The sequence below is a fragment of the Xenopus tropicalis genome, chromosome 10 (assembly GCF_000004195.4).
Source record: "Xenopus tropicalis strain Nigerian chromosome 10, UCB_Xtro_10.0, whole genome shotgun sequence".
Lineage (NCBI taxonomy): Eukaryota > Metazoa > Chordata > Amphibia > Anura > Pipidae > Xenopus > Xenopus tropicalis.
This window is the reverse complement of record NC_030686.2, coordinates 6,436,236-6,453,323: the sequence shown is the minus strand read 5'-3', so window position 1 is coordinate 6,453,323 and position 17,088 is coordinate 6,436,236. Positions and strand designations below refer to the sequence as shown.

Here is a 17,088-nt window from a genome sequence, read left to right as displayed (position 1 = left end):
ACCCCCAAGTGACTTTAACCGCTTACCTCGTACCCCGGGCTGGTGCCCCTGTTGGGAGAAAACAGCACCAGCCCGGGGCACCTGGAGCGCAGCGCTTCCGTGTTCTGGCTTCCTCTTCCTGAATGCCAGCGGTGGGCGCATGCGCAGTAGAGTGAAAAGCCGACTTTAATGTTTAAGTTCGGCTTTTCTCTCTACTGCGCATGCGCGCGCAGCGAAACAAGAGGAAGGAAGCGCCTGCAGCTACCCCGGGCTGGTGCTGTTCCCTCCTCACAGGGGCACCAGCCCGGGGTAAAAGGTAGGTGGTCAAAGTCACTTGGGGGTGCCTAACATTTTGGCACCCCCAAGTGACTTTGACTTTCTTTTCCCTTTAAGCTTTTTGAAGTTTAAGTGATGCTTTTCCATCTCAAGTTTTACACACATAGAACAACTTAAGAAATAGTAAGAAATAATTCAGTTATCAGTGACACCTTACCCTTCTCAACTGATCCAACGCAGTCAACATCTGCTCCAGCTGCTGCATCTTCTGCCTTGTGACTGACTGATTGTTGCCATTCAGCTCAGAAAGGTCTGCAGGAACAGAAAGCAACCAGTGATATAATACAGAAGGAAAGGCCAATTCTAAGCAACTTTGCAATTAGTCTTCATTATTTATTTGTCATAGTTTATTTGCCTTCTTCTTCTAACTCTTTGTAGCTTTCAAATGAGGGTCACTGACCCCTGAGCCAGAAAACTATTGCTCTGTGAGGCTCCAGTTTAATTGTTATTTTTTACTTTATATTACTTATTTGTCTTTTATTCATACCACACACTGGTTTCTAAGGTAATTTGGATCTTAGCAAACAAATAGCTGCTGAATTTCCAAACTGGTGAACAAATACTGAAATAGTTGAAAAAAAAATGAAGACCAATTGCAAATTGTCACAGAATATCACTCTCTACATCATACTAAAAGTTAACTCAAAGGTGGACAAGTTTAATAAAATAAATACCATACTGCAGTCTATTTAACTCACCGCTTTGGCTTTTTAAAGTTTTGTAGTTAAAATCAAAGTCATCCTGAAGGTTCTCGACAACTTTCATCTTCTGCTCCAGGTCCTGCAAAACCGATTGTTACATTTTGTGCAATCAATGAAATTGGGCAAAAAATACAGGGGTTTATCAACGGCCAGGGATAAACAAAATCCACCTCGTACCTGAACTTTTTTCCGCACGTCTTGTAAATGTTGCTCCAACATCTGCTGCTTTTCGGTGACCACGGCTGCTGTGGGGTGCGAGGCTGGACCACCTTGCTGTATGGAAACAAAGAGACTGGTTCAATGGACACATTCATTAGATACTTGGCTGGATATGTGCTCATTAAAAGGGGTTTTTCACCCCTTTGTAATGTTTAGTATGATTTAGAGAATGCTATTCTAGGGCAATTGGTCTCCATTTCTTGTTATTTGTGGTTTTTGAATTATTTAACCTTTTGTGCAGCAGCTCAACAGTTTGGAATTTCAGCAGCGATATGGTTGCTAGTCCAATTTAACCTAGCAACCAGGCAGTGGAAAAGGGAATAGTGGAGGGCCTATATAAAAAGATAATTAATAAGAAAAGGCCATTCTATAACATGCTAAATGTTAAACTGAAGGTGAACCGCCCCTTTAAGGCCTATGGCCTATATCACAAGAGGAGAAAAGGTCGACCCAACCTGACTCTGTCAGAAATCTCAATAACCTTTTATAGGAAAGTATATATACTTGTATATATATATATATATCCTATATATATATACTACTGTACTATACTTATACTACTATAAGTACTGTCTGGCAGGGAAAGATCTAGACAGAGAGAGCCCTTACCTGTGCAGCTGCTGCGGCAGTTTGGAGAAGTCGCCCTTCTTCCCACAGACACCGGGCCACGATTCGGGCAATTTCCATGGGTTTTTCCAAATATCTACTCTGTAATAACAGACAAAAGAGAGGTTAAGGTCTTTTGGTGTTTAATCTTCTCGTTTTACCTAACTATGGCTCAGTTGCCACAGACGCGTTTACAAGTCAAGTCATTATGTACACATAAAAGGGAATTTCTTTCTCACAGAGATATTATATTAGAAACTATGATACCACCCCCAAACTCCATTTTTGTCTACTTAAAAGGGGTACAGTGTCATGGGAAGACTTGACTGGATGCATTTACTGAACGCATTTACTGAGCAAACATTTTAGTCGCTGACACCAGAATAATTCAGATGTGTCTGTGATAACAAACTCTGAGTAAAAACCTGAGATAGATATTTGGTATACTGGATAGATAGATAGATGATAGATAGATAAATAGAGGTTATATTAAATAGATGATTGATAGATAGATAGAGATAGATAGATGTCATATTAAATAATGAAAGATAGATAGACAGATAGATAGATAGATGTTATATTAAATAATCATAGATAGCTAGATAGATAGATGGATGTCATATTAAAAAATAAAAGATATAGAGATAGATAGATAGATGTTATATTAAATAATGATAGATAGATGATAGATAGATAGATAGATGTTATATTAAATAATGATAGATAGATAGATAGACAGATGATAGACAGATTTTACGGTCTATGAGTATTCATTTAATGTTGCATTTTATATGAATTACTAAATAATGTGCACAATATGTAGGATCTTGTGGTCCGAGAGTCATGCTGGAGGAAGAAAGGAGGGCTACCCATCATTCAATGGATTACTTCTTAGTGATGGTGACTATGTCAGGCCCTACTGGGGGGGGGGGGGGGGTACGGGTGCAGTTGCACCCACTGCTCCCCTGGTAGTTACGCCACTGGCTGGCAAATGTGGGGTTTTGGAGAGCACCCATCTAAACTACATGAGTAATGTGACCTTGGTTCAAGCTTCTTCTTCCTTTTCCTTCACCGTTCGTTCTATAATACATTTAGCTACAACTGCAATAAATAAAAAGATGCTTTTATAACAAAAGAAAATCCTCTGTTTCTGTGATAATGAACAATGTGTGCTGATTGCGCTATGAGAGTTGTTTACGTGACTAAGAAGGAATCACTGGGTCACAGTGGTTTCTTTAACTCCTACAATTCTTCCTGTTACAGTCAGAACCTACATTTTTGCCCCCCCAGTCAATGAGCAAACAAACATCACAAAACGAATGCTTCGGGAATAGGAACTTCCTATGTAGTAGGTGTCACAGTGGTGTTTCAGTAGAGGTGATCTACTTACATTTTGCTACGGCTTTTAACACAAAGCCACACAAACCTAGGCCTAGGGCAGCAGGGTCTGCTTCCTCTGTTGTTACCCCCCTGCCCAGCCGCTCTCCTACCTAAGAGTGGATAGGGAGTGGGGGAGAAGCGATCGGACAGGAGGGCGAGGGGTGGAGGATTTGGTCACGCATTGGCTGTTGGTTGGCTGTTCACGCTGGGCCTCTTCAAACATTTTTTTGCATCCACTAGTTACTCCGCTGGTAAAGAATGTTTACCCATTATCCAGAAAGGCCACCTTCCTTAGACTGCATTATAATCAAATAATAATAAAAATAATATTCCCCTTTTCTCTGTAATAATAAAAAAGTACCTGTACTTGATCCCAACTAAGATATAATTACCCCTTATTGGGGGCAGAACAGTCCTATTGGGTTTATTTAATGGTTAAATGATTCCCTTTTCTCTGTAATAATAAAACAGTACCTGTACTTGATCCCAACTAAGATATAATTACCCCTTATTGGGGCAGAACAGTCCTATTGGGTTTATTTCATGGTTAAATGATTCCCTTTTCTCTGTAATAATAAAACAGTACCTGTACTTGATCCCAACTAAGATATAATTACCTCTTATTGGGGCAGAACAGCCCTATTGGGTTTATTTAATGGTTAAATGATTCCCTTTTCCCTGTAATAATAAAACAGTACCTGTACTTGATCCCAACTAAGATATAATTACGCCTTATTGGGGCAGAACAGCCCTATTGGGTTTATTTCATGGTTAAATGATTCCCTTTTCTCTGTAATAATAAAACAGTACCAAGTCTCAGAGTATAATTCTCTCATACTAAAAGTTAAATCAAAGTGAACAACCCCTTTAAAGTATGAAGATCCAAATTATGGAAAGACCTATTAACCAGAAAACCCCAGGTCCTGAGTATTCTGGATAACAGGTCCCATACATACACACACATATATATATATATATATATATATATATATATATATATATATATACACACACACACACATGTATGGGACCTGTTATCCAGAATACACACATATATAAATATATATAAAAATAGCATTACAAAGACACCGCTCTGGTTACCTGTAAGAACTGTTTAATCCGCCGCAGGTTGTGTTGATAAAGTACGTTGGATTCCTGCAGAAATCGGCTGTATTGCTGGTCTATCTCCCCCAGTAGGTTGTGAAACACCAGTGTGGCATGGGACTCCTTGCTGGCTGCAAATGCCCTATAAACAAATGGGATAATTAGGATACGGATTGTGCCTAGCGCTATCTCACAAGCAAACATATATGTATTTAAAAAGAGTTCAGGATCCATAGAGAGCAGTAGGACTCACTTGCCCCTAGGGGGCGCATTACACTGCTTGAGCACCCTCTGCTCTTTTGTTTGCATTTTAGAAAGTCCCCAAAGTAGTGAGCAGGAAAAACACATTTGTGGCAGGAATCTCACCAGTCTTGGCTCTCGATCCACGGGGCAAGGAACTGGCGAAGCTCCATTGGAAAGCTGTCACTATAGAGCTGGTGTAACTGCTCCAAGTATCTCGTGTCCAGCTGCTGCAATTGGTTCCACTGCGCCATTTTGTGTGCTAGATAGCTGAATGAAACAAGGGTAGAAACTGTTACAATGGTTGTATTCACTCTTGTAGGAGCCAGATATCACTCAGGGAGGAGTAACATTGCTTTCATACTGTCTTAATGTGCCCATACGAGCGTATCGTCTCCTGATCTGTCCACCTAAGGTGGGTGATATCCGACTAATTTGATCAGCTGGTACAGGTATAGGACCCATTATCCAGAATTCTCGAGACCAAGGGTATTCTGGATAAGGGGTCTTTCTGTAATCTGGAACTCCATGCCTTAAGTCTACTAAAAAAATCAATAAAACCTTAATTAAACCCAATAGGATTGTTTTGTATCCAACAAGGATTATTTTTATCTTAGTTGGGATCAAGTACAGGTACTGTTTTATTATTACAGAGAAAAGGGAATAATTTAACCATGAAATAAACCCAATAGGGCTGTTCTGCCCCAATAAGGGGTAATTATATCTTAGTTGGGATCAAGTACAGGTACTGTTTTATTATTACAGAGAAAAGGGAATCATTTAACCATTAAATAAACCCAATAGGGCTGTTCTGCCCCAATAAGGGGTAATTATATCTTAGTTGGGATCAAGTACAGGTACTGTTTTATTATTACAGAGAAAAGGGAATCATTTAACCATGAAATAAACCCAATAGGGCTGTTCTGCCCCCAATAAGGGGTAATTATATCTTAGTTGGGATCAAGTACAGGTACTGTTTTATTATTACAGAGAAAAGGGAATCATTTAACCATTAAATAAACCCAATAGGGCTGTTCTGCCCCAATAAGGGGTAATTATATCTTAGTTGGGATCAAGTACAGGTACTGTTTTATTATTACAGAGAAAAGGGAATCATTTAATGATTAAATAAACCCAATAGGGCTGTTCTGCCCCAATAAGGGGTAATTATATCTTAGTTGGGATCAAGTACAGGTACTGTTTTATTATTACAGAGAAAAGGGAATCATTTAATGATTAAATAAACCCAATAGGACTGTTCTGCCCCAATAAGGGGTAATTATATCTTAGTTGGGATCAAGTACAGGTACTGTTTTATTATTACAGAGAAAAGGGAATCATTTAACCATGAAATAAACCCAATAGGGCTGTTCTGCCCCCAATAAGGGGTAATTATATCTTAGTTGGGATCAAGTACAGGTACTGTTTTATTATTACAGAGAAAAGGGAATCATTTAACCATGAAATAAACCCAATAGGGCTGTTCTGCCCCAATAAGGGGTAATTATATCTTAGTTGGGATCAAGTACAGGTACTGTTTTATTACTACAGAGAAAAAGGAAATCAGTTTTAAAATTCTGAATTATTTGATGGAGTCTATGGGAGACGGGCTTTCCGTAATTCGGAGCTTTCTGGATAACGGGTTTCTGGATAAGGGATCCCATACCTGTATATGTGCCGTCTAATCAAGGACCCCATCGGTTCAATGGGAAGATCAAACCAGCTTGATCGAGATATTGGTCGGGAAGGGCTGTCGGGGGTGCCCATACACCGGCAGATAAGCTGCCCAATTGGTCTGAACGACCCAAACCAGCAGCTGAAATCTGCCCCTATATGGCCACCTTTACAATAAGGTCACAAAACCAGAGGCTTGCTTACTAACATGGACAAGGTTTGCCCAATGCCCCTGTTCAGCAACCTTGGTAACAAATCAGATATTTGCCTTCATCTTTAGACCATTAAGCTAAGTTACTCATGGTTGGACTGGAGCGTGCAGGGCCTGCACCCCCCTATAGTGCCCCCCGCCCGGGGAGGACACCATCGGGCAGTGAAGCGCTAACAGGGATCGGATCTGGCGGCCCAGTCCGATCCTAAACTTATTGGTCACTTTTAGTTACTGGACTGGGAAAAACTTTGCCCGTATACTACAAGAATAAAACACTTCTTTCATACCTTACGCCATCGTCTCCCTGTGGCTGTGCCCCCCCCAAGGGTGCTCAGAGCCTTGCAAAGGGGGGGGGGGGCAGCCTAAGGGATAGATTGGCAAGATCCCAAATCTCTGCGAATCTCTGTTCTGCGATCTTACGATTTTATTATTATTTATATTACTTATCTTTCTACTCAGTCCCTCTCCTATTCATATTCCAGTCTCTCATTCAACCTACTGCCTGGCTGCTAAGGTAAAGAAGAACCTAGCAACAAGATAGCTGCTAAAATTCCAAACAGGAGAGCTGCTGAACGTTCCAGGCAGACTGCTGTGCAGTTATGTATATGTACCAGATGGCAAGAATGCCACATAAGGCAAAATGAGAGTGTCAGAGAGAAGGTAAGAGAGCGGCAGAACAATGAATATATGTGAGTGAGTGCAGGCACAGGGCATAGGAGAGACAGTTCCTGATGCCAGGCTCATTTCCAGTAAGTGGAGAGGAGGAGGAGGAGGAGGAGGAGACTGACTGTAATCCGGGAAGAAAACACTCGGTGACTGAACTGACTTCCCTGCTCAGACTGACATGTATATAACAGCCTCAGGCACTTACTGGGGCATCACAATGTCTGATGGATTATATCTAAAGGGGAACTAACCACGGGGGGAAATATTCATAACATGGGGTTTGATAGCAAATATTAGCGACGTGGTTCCCCTTCGGGTTAACTTTTAGTTATAGAATGATCTATTCTTAGCAACATTTCAGTTGGTCTTCACTAAGAAATACATAGGATGCAGGTTGCTACGACTCAAGGGGAAAGTATACACCCCCTTTTCACCATGATCTGGCTGAACCTCATTTTTTGCCTATTAAGTTAGAAATATCTCTGATTTTTTGTTATTTCTGGCACAAAAGAAGATCATGAAACCAGTTTCACTTTAGCACTTCCTGGTTCTGATGAGCACTTCCTGGTACCTGCTAAAACTAATTACCAGCCAACTGAGTAGCCCTGATAATGAGCAGCTTATGGCTAATGCCAGACAGGACTGTCACATGCATGTTTCTGCTGAGCAGAGAAGAAGCCGGTAAAGGAAATTACCCATCCCCAGATCAGCCCTAAATAATGAGCTGCTACTTATCTCAAAGCCTAACAGAGGCTGCAAATCAGGGCTTGTTTATACAGAGCTCATTACCTCACCTTGAACAAATCACCCTGTTTAAAGGGTAATGCATTCGGTTAAAAAACAAAAAAACAACTTTAGATAAGAAAAATTAATATAAGGGGAAAGAATACAAGAACAGACACATTTTCAACACAAGTCTTGTGCTAAATTTTAAAGAAAGATACAGTAGAACGCACCCCGGGGGGGGAAAAAATGCAGCTTTGCTGTATGGGACCTCGATGGGGGTTAATTCATGCTTAAAATCCAGGGATGTCGTATTGGGGGGGTCCTACCAGCGCTGTATTTAGGGTCAATGACACCCTAGGCACCCGACCTATATGCCCCCCTAGGTTGTATAAGTGATGTCACATGTACTTGTGGGAGTGACATCATATATGTTCCAGCGATTTCCAACACTGAGGGCTGGGGAGGGTTCCTATTTTTTGTATTGATTGATTGACTATATAGGCACCCAAGGGCTTCCGCCCTAGGCACAATCACCTGTTGCGAGGTCTAACAAAATACTAACCTACATTAAATTTCAACATGACATTTACAGAAAGGTTCCAATGCTAAACCTGCCAATATTATGTACAGTGTTCCCATATTCCAATGAAAGTAATACATAATAAACGTAACATAGTTGAAATGAGTTAACAGTGCATGCTGGGATTAGTAGTTGCCAAAATGTTTATGTTACCGGTGCATGCTGGGATTTGTAGTTCCCAAGCCCCCATACGCTCAGGGCATTGTGCTCTTACCTTAAGGGGTGCTCAGTTGCACCCTCTCCGCACAGAGAAGTGGTTCAGCCCGGGTTCCCCAGCTCAGGCATATACCGGTTGTAACGCAGTCAGTGGGTTCCTTGCGCTGCTCCGGTTCCCCGTTACTTACTGCTACAGTGACAGAACGTCCCATCCCATACACGCCGCTCACTCAATAGCGCCACCTATTGGCTGCTACAAATCGAAACTAATCTCTTTACCTCAGCACAGGGGGGGGGTCTACCCACGGCACCGGGGCCCCTATTTCCGCCCCCAGCCAAGTTTAATAAACTGCTTCCCGTCAGTTCTCCGTCAGCGAACACAAACACACAGATATTGGAATCCCCTACGCACCATTCCTCCTGTCACCGCTCCATTCCATAACAACCAATCATCGCTATCCAGAGGGCGGGCTGATCAATATCAACCAATAGAAGGCTGCGGCAAGTTTATTTTCAGCCAATCACAGCTAAGCGAATTTAGCAGCTTGTAGTGTATGCGGTTGAGTTGAAGTAAATTAACTTTTGACACAAAAACGTGTCTTTTTTTTTCAATGTGTGTGGAGAATCGGGATGTTTAGCGTTTCCATTTAATAATTTGCTTTCAATGTGTCACAAACAGCAGGTCATTTTCTCTTGGAAAAGATGTGTAAAGGGGGTGGCAAAACTGGAGGGAGTTTGATAAGTGAAGGAGGAAACAGCAGGAAGGATGAATGAAACATAATGTCTGACAATTGAAGGTGGTTGGACGCAGAATGTGGCTTTCCTGCCTCTTCCCGTATCTCTATCGTTCAAACACCGCCCCCAGCCATAAACTCTTCCCGTATGTCCCCGCCCACTCTGTAGCCCCGCCCCCCGTGTGTGCTTTCTAAAAAGTAGTAAAAACACTAGTAGTGGCGTTCACTTGAACATCTGCTCATTGGCCAATGTGGGCCCAGTTTAGCCACACAGACACTGGGCCAAATTGGGCTAATAGTCATCATATGAGGGGGCCTAGTCACTGGGGGACTTAAATTTAATTGCATCACCCCCTGAGGTAAAGGGTAGGCGCAATGGGGTCTTACTACTCAGTCACCCCCTGAGGTAAAGGGTAGGCGCAATGGGGTCTTACTACTCAGTCACCCCCTGAGGTAAAGGGTAGGCGCAATGGGGTCTTACTACTCAGTCACCCCCTGAGGTAAAGGGTAGGCGCAATGGGGTCTTACTACTCAGTCACCCCCTGAGGTAAAGGGTAGGCGCAATGGGGTCTTACTACTCAGTCACCCCCTGAGGTAAAGGGTAGGCGCAATGGGGTCTTACTACTCAGTCACCCCCTGAGGTAAAGGGTAGGCGCAATGGGGTCTTACTACTCAGTCACCCCCTGAGGTAAAGGGTAGGCGCAATGGGGTCTTACTACTCAGTCACCCCCTGAGGTAAAGGGTAGGTGCAATGGGGTCTTACTACTCAGTCACCCCCTGAGGTAAAGGGTAGGCGCAATGGGGTCTTACTACTCAGTCACCCCCTGAGGTAAAGGGTAGGCGCAATGGGGTCTTACTACTCAGTCACCCCCTGAGGTAAAGGGTAGGCGCAATGGGGTCTTACTACTCAGTCACCCCCTGAGGTAAAGGGTAGGCGCAATAGGGTCTTACTACTCAGTCATGTTGTTCACTGGGGGACATGAATTGAATTGCATCACCCCCTGAGGTAAAGGGTAGGTGCAATGGGGTCTTACTACTCAGTCACCCCCTGAGGTAAAGGGTAGGCGCAATGGGGTCTTACTACTCAGTCACCCCCTGAGGTAAAGGGTAGGCGCAATGGGGTCTTACTACTCAGTCACCCCCTGAGGTAAAGGGTAGGCGCAATGGGGTCTTACTACTCAGTCACCCCCTGAGGTAAAGGGTAGGTGCAATGGGGTCTTACTACTCAGTCACCCCCTGAGGTAAAGGGTAGGTGCAATAGGGTCTTACTGCTTAGTCACCCCTGAGGTAAAGGGTAGGTGCAATGGGGTCTTACTGCTTAGTCACCCCCTGAGGTAAAGGGTAGGCGCAATAGGGTCTTACTACTCAGTCACCCCCTGTAGTAAAGGGTAGGTGCAATGGGGTCTTACTGCTTAGTCACCCCCTGAGGTAAAGGGTAGGTGCAATGGGGTCTTACTACTCAGTCATGTTGTTCACTGGGGGTCTTGAATTGAATTGCATCACCCCCTGAGGTAAAGGGTAGGTTTAATGGGGTCTTACTACTCAGTCACCCCCTGAGGTAAAGGGTAGGTGCAATAGGGTCTTACTACTTAGTCACCCCCTGAGGTAAAGGATAGGTGCAATGGGGTCTTACTACTCAGTCACATTGTTCACTGGGGGACATGAATTTAATTGCATCACCCCCTGAGGTAAAGGGTAGGTGCAATAGGGTCTAACTACTCAGTCACATTGTTCACTGGGGGACTTGAATTGAATTGCATCACCCCCTGAGGTAAAGGGTAGGTGCAATAGGGTCTTACTACTCAGTCACCCCCTGAGGTAAAGGGTAGGCGCAATGGGGTCTTACTACTCAGTCACCCCCTGAGGTAAAGGGTAGGCGCAATGGGGTCTTACTACTCAGTCACCCCCTGAGGTAAAGGGTAGGTGCAATAGGGTCTTACTACTCAGTCACCCCCTGAGGTAAAGGGTAGGCGCAATGGGGTCTTACTACTCAGTCACATTGTTCACTGGGGGACTTGAATTTAATTGAATTACAGACTTATAATGTTAATAGGCAGTGCAGGACTCATGTAAAATGAGGGGCCTTGACGTGGCACGTGAGATTACATATATATTTTGGCCAAAGTGTTTTACTAACACCTCATATTTTGTAAAAATCACTTTTAAAGGCAAACTGAGCGCTGGCAATTTTTTTTCTTTTTCTCTTTGTGAGCAGCTGGTGGCTCTAGTCGTTTATAGCAGCTGGTCAGCTCTGTAGTGAGTTAGACCGAGCGCTGGTGACTTTTCTGGGAATTTGGTCTAGAAAGACAGTCGCAGCTTTTATCAGCCCATGTATACCTTTACATAGGAGGGTAGGTCTGTGAAGTGGGCAAAATGGAATAAAGAGAATGGTCCCCCCTCCGCTCTACTAATCAAATTTAATGAATACATGAAATAGTTTGAGGGGCCCCTTGTGTTTTCAAGGCACTGTGAGTTAAGGTGGCCATACGCTGGCGGATTTAAGCTTCCGTTTCAGACCAATTCAGGAGTTAATTTACCTGTATGAGTGGTTCTGGGACAGGCCTACCTGACAGACCCGGCCAAAAATCAGGCAGATGTCGATTGGATAAGTTTAATTTTCCTGTTGGATTGAGGACCACATTGGCTCATTGATGCAGTCCCCACCCCGACAATCTGTTTCTCTGTTGTTGTGATCTAAATAATCAATTCAGCCAGATATTGTCCACCTTGGGGAAAGATACGCTTGTTCAGGGTCGGACTGGGCTGCCGAAAAAAATCCTGGTGGGCCCCGGCGGCCCAGACCCGACCCTTGCCGGCGCTCCCTCTGCCCGACCGTTCCTCCCCTGACGTGTTATTTGGTGCTCAGGGGAGGACATCGGGTGGGGGACCCCCCTGGGGCGGGAGCCCCGGTGGGCCCTGCACCCCCCAGTCCGACCCTGCGCTCGTTTGGCAACCTCACCAAATGAGCGGCTTTTATAATGTATAGCCAGTTTAACAGTCACTCATCCTAAGATTAGAGATAAATATCACCGGTGAGGTTGCCCATAACAGCCAATCAGCAATTAGATTTAAACAGTCACCTACAAGTCAGAAAATAAAAGCAAAGATCTGATTGGTTGCTATGGGCAACATCAACGGTGATATTTATTTCCAGTATTTTTTTAGAACAGAGAATGTTGGATTCCTGCAAGATATAGAGCTGCTCTGCCTCTTATTTTATGGCAAGTATTTCACAGGTGGATTTGTTGTAGTGATGTGCGGGTCAGGAAGAACTTAACCCAAACCCGACCCTAACCTGCTAAAGCTTAACCTGAACCCAAAATGTTGCCATTGTAGGACATGCACTCAACCCAAGAGAGGTACTTTTTAACAGGAGCAAAGGAGCATATTTCCCCAGTGTATTTCCCCAGTCTGACCCACACCCAACCCTGCAATAGTTTCCCAAATTTCAACCCTAGGTTGAAGAGCCCCGGTGGGTTTTGGGTCAACCTGTGCTTCACTATTTCATTGGTATAGAGAGCCCAATTGCCCGTGCTCAAAGAGTCAAATTTCCAGTCACAAAACATATATTTGGCTGCTATAATTATCAGGGGTGACTTTTTCAGCCCTTCATAAGGTGCCACCAAGGTTCTGAAAGTCTTCCCCTGGCAGGGCCTGGAGTGGCTGTAGTGGGACTCAGTGGGCCTTAAGTCAGGAAAGGTAAAACCTAATATCATGGCCTACTTTTCCTATAAAGTGTGACAACTTTTACCCAAGGAAATTATGGAGCCCCCTACCACCTGATAATTATGCCCCCAATAACCCATGCTCCAGCACTTGCACCCTGGTGCAACACTTTTCCAATATTTTATAGGCGTCAATGGCATAGTGATACATCCGTTCATATTTGTCCCTCTTGAACTGGAACCAACTGTGCTGGAGGAAGGGGCCACACTAGAAATCTAATCTCCCACTGTGGCCCTAAATGACGAAGCCCTGGAGGCTGCCTTGTCAATATTCTAGGAAAAAGCCTCTGCTTTGGCACAAGACTTCATTTGATCAGTGATAAATCCTCTTGTAATGGTGACATTTTCCCCTTTAGAAAATACCCTCAAATACCCCACCAGCTAGGGCCAGCACTTGTATTACAAACTTACCGCAATGTACTTGTTGGTTTATAATAATCTATAAATGCCTCCCTTTTTCAGCCTTTATAGTCACAGGCACACCTCTGCCCTGCCTATTTTCCCACCAGATCTGCCCATTCCCCCACCCATTCCCCTGTCCTATCAGCCTTTTCCCCACCCAACCTGCCTCTTTCCAAATTTCAAATGACCCCAGGAGCCAAAAAAGTATTTCTTTTTTATTACTTACCTTTCTATTCAGTCACCCTCCTATTCATATTCCAGTCTCTCATTAAAATCAATGCCTGGTTGCTAGGGTAATTTGGACCCTAGCAACCAGATAGCTGCTGACATTCCAGACTAGAGAGCTGCTACATAAAAAGCTAAATAATTTAAAAACTACAATTAATAAAAAATGAAGACTAACTGCAATTTGTCTCAGACTATCACTCTCTTCATATTAATAGTTAATCTAAAGGTGAACAACCCCTGTAAAGGCAATGACTTAAAGACTTAATGCATGAAAACTCACAAGAGCACAACCAAATGTTTTTTTATGTCTTTATTTAAGAATTGGTTTTAAGCAAGTTACAGAGGGACACATTATAAGACTGCAGTCCATATTATACTATGAAAATACTGATGTAGAGAACATTGCATAATTGATAAACAGAACTTTAACATTATAACACTGATTAAACCTTATGGGCAATAGTCCCCTATGCCACAGTTTTATGGCTCTAAGTATCGTGATGATATTCAGCCATAAATCTGTGCCATAAAGCGTACGCGTTTTATAAGCAATTTGCAACTTTAAAAAAAAAGGCTGTGGCAAAACTTGTGTTGACCAACGAATACCTTATATACAATGGATAGAGCGATAGAAGATTTATAGAAATAGATAGAAAAAACAAATATCACTAAGAAAGGTACAAAGCTTAGAAAGATTACCTGCTATAAGGGACGTTGTAAAGGGAATGCATAGTTAGGTAGGAAGAGAGGGAAACACACAAACACACTTTAGAATACAGACGTTGGGGTCGAGGGAACTCGTTATTGTCCAAACCGGGGAGTCCTGACGGAGCCCCGACAGTCTGATCTATCTCATGATTAAACGGACGTTCCTGTGAGGAAAGTTGTAACGTTTCTGAAAGCGAATACTTGTGCCAAGTCGGCTGAATGTGTTTTTCTGCCCTGTTGGATGGTAGTGCTCGGTGCTGCTTGGCACCAACACCAACGTGCTCGCCAGTCCGGACAAATGTTAAATTGGTAAGGTCTGATCAAGTGGTAACTATCATAAAGATAATAATACAGGTATGGGACCTGTTATCCGGAATGCTCGGGACCTGGGGTTTTCCAGATAAGGGATCTTAAAAGGGATCTCCATACCTTAGCAGTTCTGCCCCCAATAAGTGGTAATTATACTGTACTTTTTTATTATTACAGAGAAAAGGGAATAATTTAACCATGAAATAAACCCAATTGGGCTGTTCTGCCCCCAATAAGGGGTAATTATATCTTAGTTGGGATCAAGTACAGGTACTGTTTTATTATTACAGAGAAAAGGGAATAATTTAACCATGAAATAAACCCAATAGGGCTGTTCTGCCCCCAATAAGGGGTATTTATATCTTAGTTGGGATCAAGTACAGGTACTGTTTTATTATTACAGAGAAAAGGGAATCATTTAACCATGAAATAAACCCAATAGGGCTGTTCTGCCCCCAATAAGGGGTAATTATATCTTAGTTGGGATCAAGTACAGGTACTGTTTTATTATTACAGAGAAAAGGGAATCATTTAACCATTAAATAAACCCAATAGGGCTGTTCTGCCCCCAATAAGGGGTAATTATATCTTTGTTGGGATCAAGTACAGGTACTGTTTTATTATTACAGAGAAAAGGGAATCATTTAACCATGAAATAAACCCAATAGGGCTGTTCTGCCCCCAATAAGGGGTATTTATATCTTAGTTGGGATCAAGTACAGGTACTGTTTTATTATTACAGAGAAAAGGGAATCATTTAACCATGAAATAAACCCAATAGGGCTGTTCTGCCCCCAATAAGGGGTAATTATATCTTAGTTGGGATCAAGTACAGGTACTGTTTTATTATTACAGAGAAAAGGGAATCATTTAACCATTAAATAAACCCAATAGGGCTGTTCTGCCCCCAATAAGGGGTAATTATATCTTTGTTGGGATCAAGTACAGGTACTGTTTTATTATTACAGAGAAATATTTTTAAAAAAATGTGAATCATTTCCTTAAAATGGAGTCTGTTGGGAAACCTGTAACATGTTTCTGGATAACGGGTCTCATACCTGTACCATTAACATTACCAATAGTTAATATATTGAAAAATGAGAACGTTATCAGCTTTCCATGAAATACAAAGTGCAAACGGTTAAAGCTTTTAAAAGGCTGGTTCCTTAAGGCTCGCATGAAGTCCTCCCGTCAAAGGAACATATGTGGTTTTTAGCTATAAAAGCAATGCTATTGAATACCAACAAGCAGTAACTTGCTGTAAACAAAACTGATACAAGGAACATTATCAGTCAGCAGAGGAACCTATAATGTCCCTTTAATGTGATATGTCACATATAAAATACTATGGGTGCCACTATGGGCACCGTCCAGTAAAAGAAAGGTCTCACTTTAAAGGAACAGTAACACCAAAAAATGAAAATTTATCAAAGTAATTAACCTATAATTTACCAGTGCAGGGCAGCAGTACAAGTTATGTGTTTGCTTCAGAGAGACTATTATAGTTTATATATTAACCCTGTTGTGTAGCCATGGGGGCAGCCATGAATAGGCACAGGTTATATAGCGGATAGACTCTGTAGAATACAATGGTGTTTTATCTGTTTATCTACTGTGTAACTGTGCCTCTTCTCCTTTTTCCAGCTTGAATGGCTGCCCTGGGGGATAAACAGCAGGGTATTTATATAAACTATAGTAGGGTTTCTGTAGCAAACACCCCAGCTGTACCAGTGCAGGAACGGCTGCCCCGGGGCTACACAGCGGGGTATTTATATAAACTATAGTAGGGTTTCTGTAGCAAACACCCCAGCTGTACCAGTGCAGGAATGGCTGCCCCCGGGGCTACACAGCGGGGTATTTATATAAACTATAGTAGGGTTTCTGTAGCAAACACCCCAGCTGTACCAGTGCAGGAACGGCTGCCCCCGGGGCTACACAGCGGGGTATTTATATAAACTATAGTAGGGTTTCTGTAGCAAACACCCCAGCTGTACCAGTGCAGGAACGGCTGCCCCCGGGGCTACACAGCGGGGTATTTATATAAACTATAGTAGGGTTTCTGTAGCAAACACCCCAGCTGTACCAGTGCAGGAATGGCTGCCCCCGGGGCTACACAGCGGGGTATTTATATAAACTATAGTAGGGTTTCTGTAGCAAACACCCCAGCTGTACCAGTGCAGGAACGGCTGCCCCCGGGGCTACACAGCGGGGTATTTATATAAACTATAGTAGGGTTTCTGTAGCAAACACCCCAGCTGTACCAGTGCAGGAATGGCTGCCCCGGGGCTACACAGCGGGGTATTTATATAAACTATAGTAGGGTTTCTGTAGCAAACACCCCAGCTGTACCAGTGCAGGAATGGCTGCCCCCGGGGCTACACAGCGGGGTATTTATATAAACTAT

General features: G+C 43.0%; 1 protein-coding gene across 2 annotated transcripts in view; it reads right to left on the bottom strand.

The window, feature by feature from the left end:
* Positions 1-9,300, bottom strand: part of stat3.2 (signal transducer and activator of transcription 3, gene 2) — a 32,076-nt gene extending 22,776 nt beyond the window's left edge. Inside the window, exons 1-7 of one of the 2 annotated variants that reach the window (XM_031894685.1) lie at positions 8,637-9,300; positions 4,692-4,835; positions 4,323-4,467; positions 1,845-1,943; positions 1,194-1,289; positions 1,014-1,095; positions 473-567 (exon numbers count right to left, since the gene is read on the bottom strand). In XM_031894685.1, the coding sequence (XP_031750545.1) occupies positions 473-567; positions 1,014-1,095; positions 1,194-1,289; positions 1,845-1,943; positions 4,323-4,467; positions 4,692-4,819 (645 nt within the window). In that variant the 5' untranslated portion in view covers positions 4,820-4,835; positions 8,637-9,300. The remainder of the gene's footprint in view (positions 1-472; positions 568-1,013; positions 1,096-1,193; positions 1,290-1,844; positions 1,944-4,322; positions 4,468-4,691; positions 4,836-8,636) is intronic. The other variant, XM_031894684.1, reaches the window with a different exon arrangement.
* Positions 9,301-17,088: the final 7,788 nt, after the last annotated feature.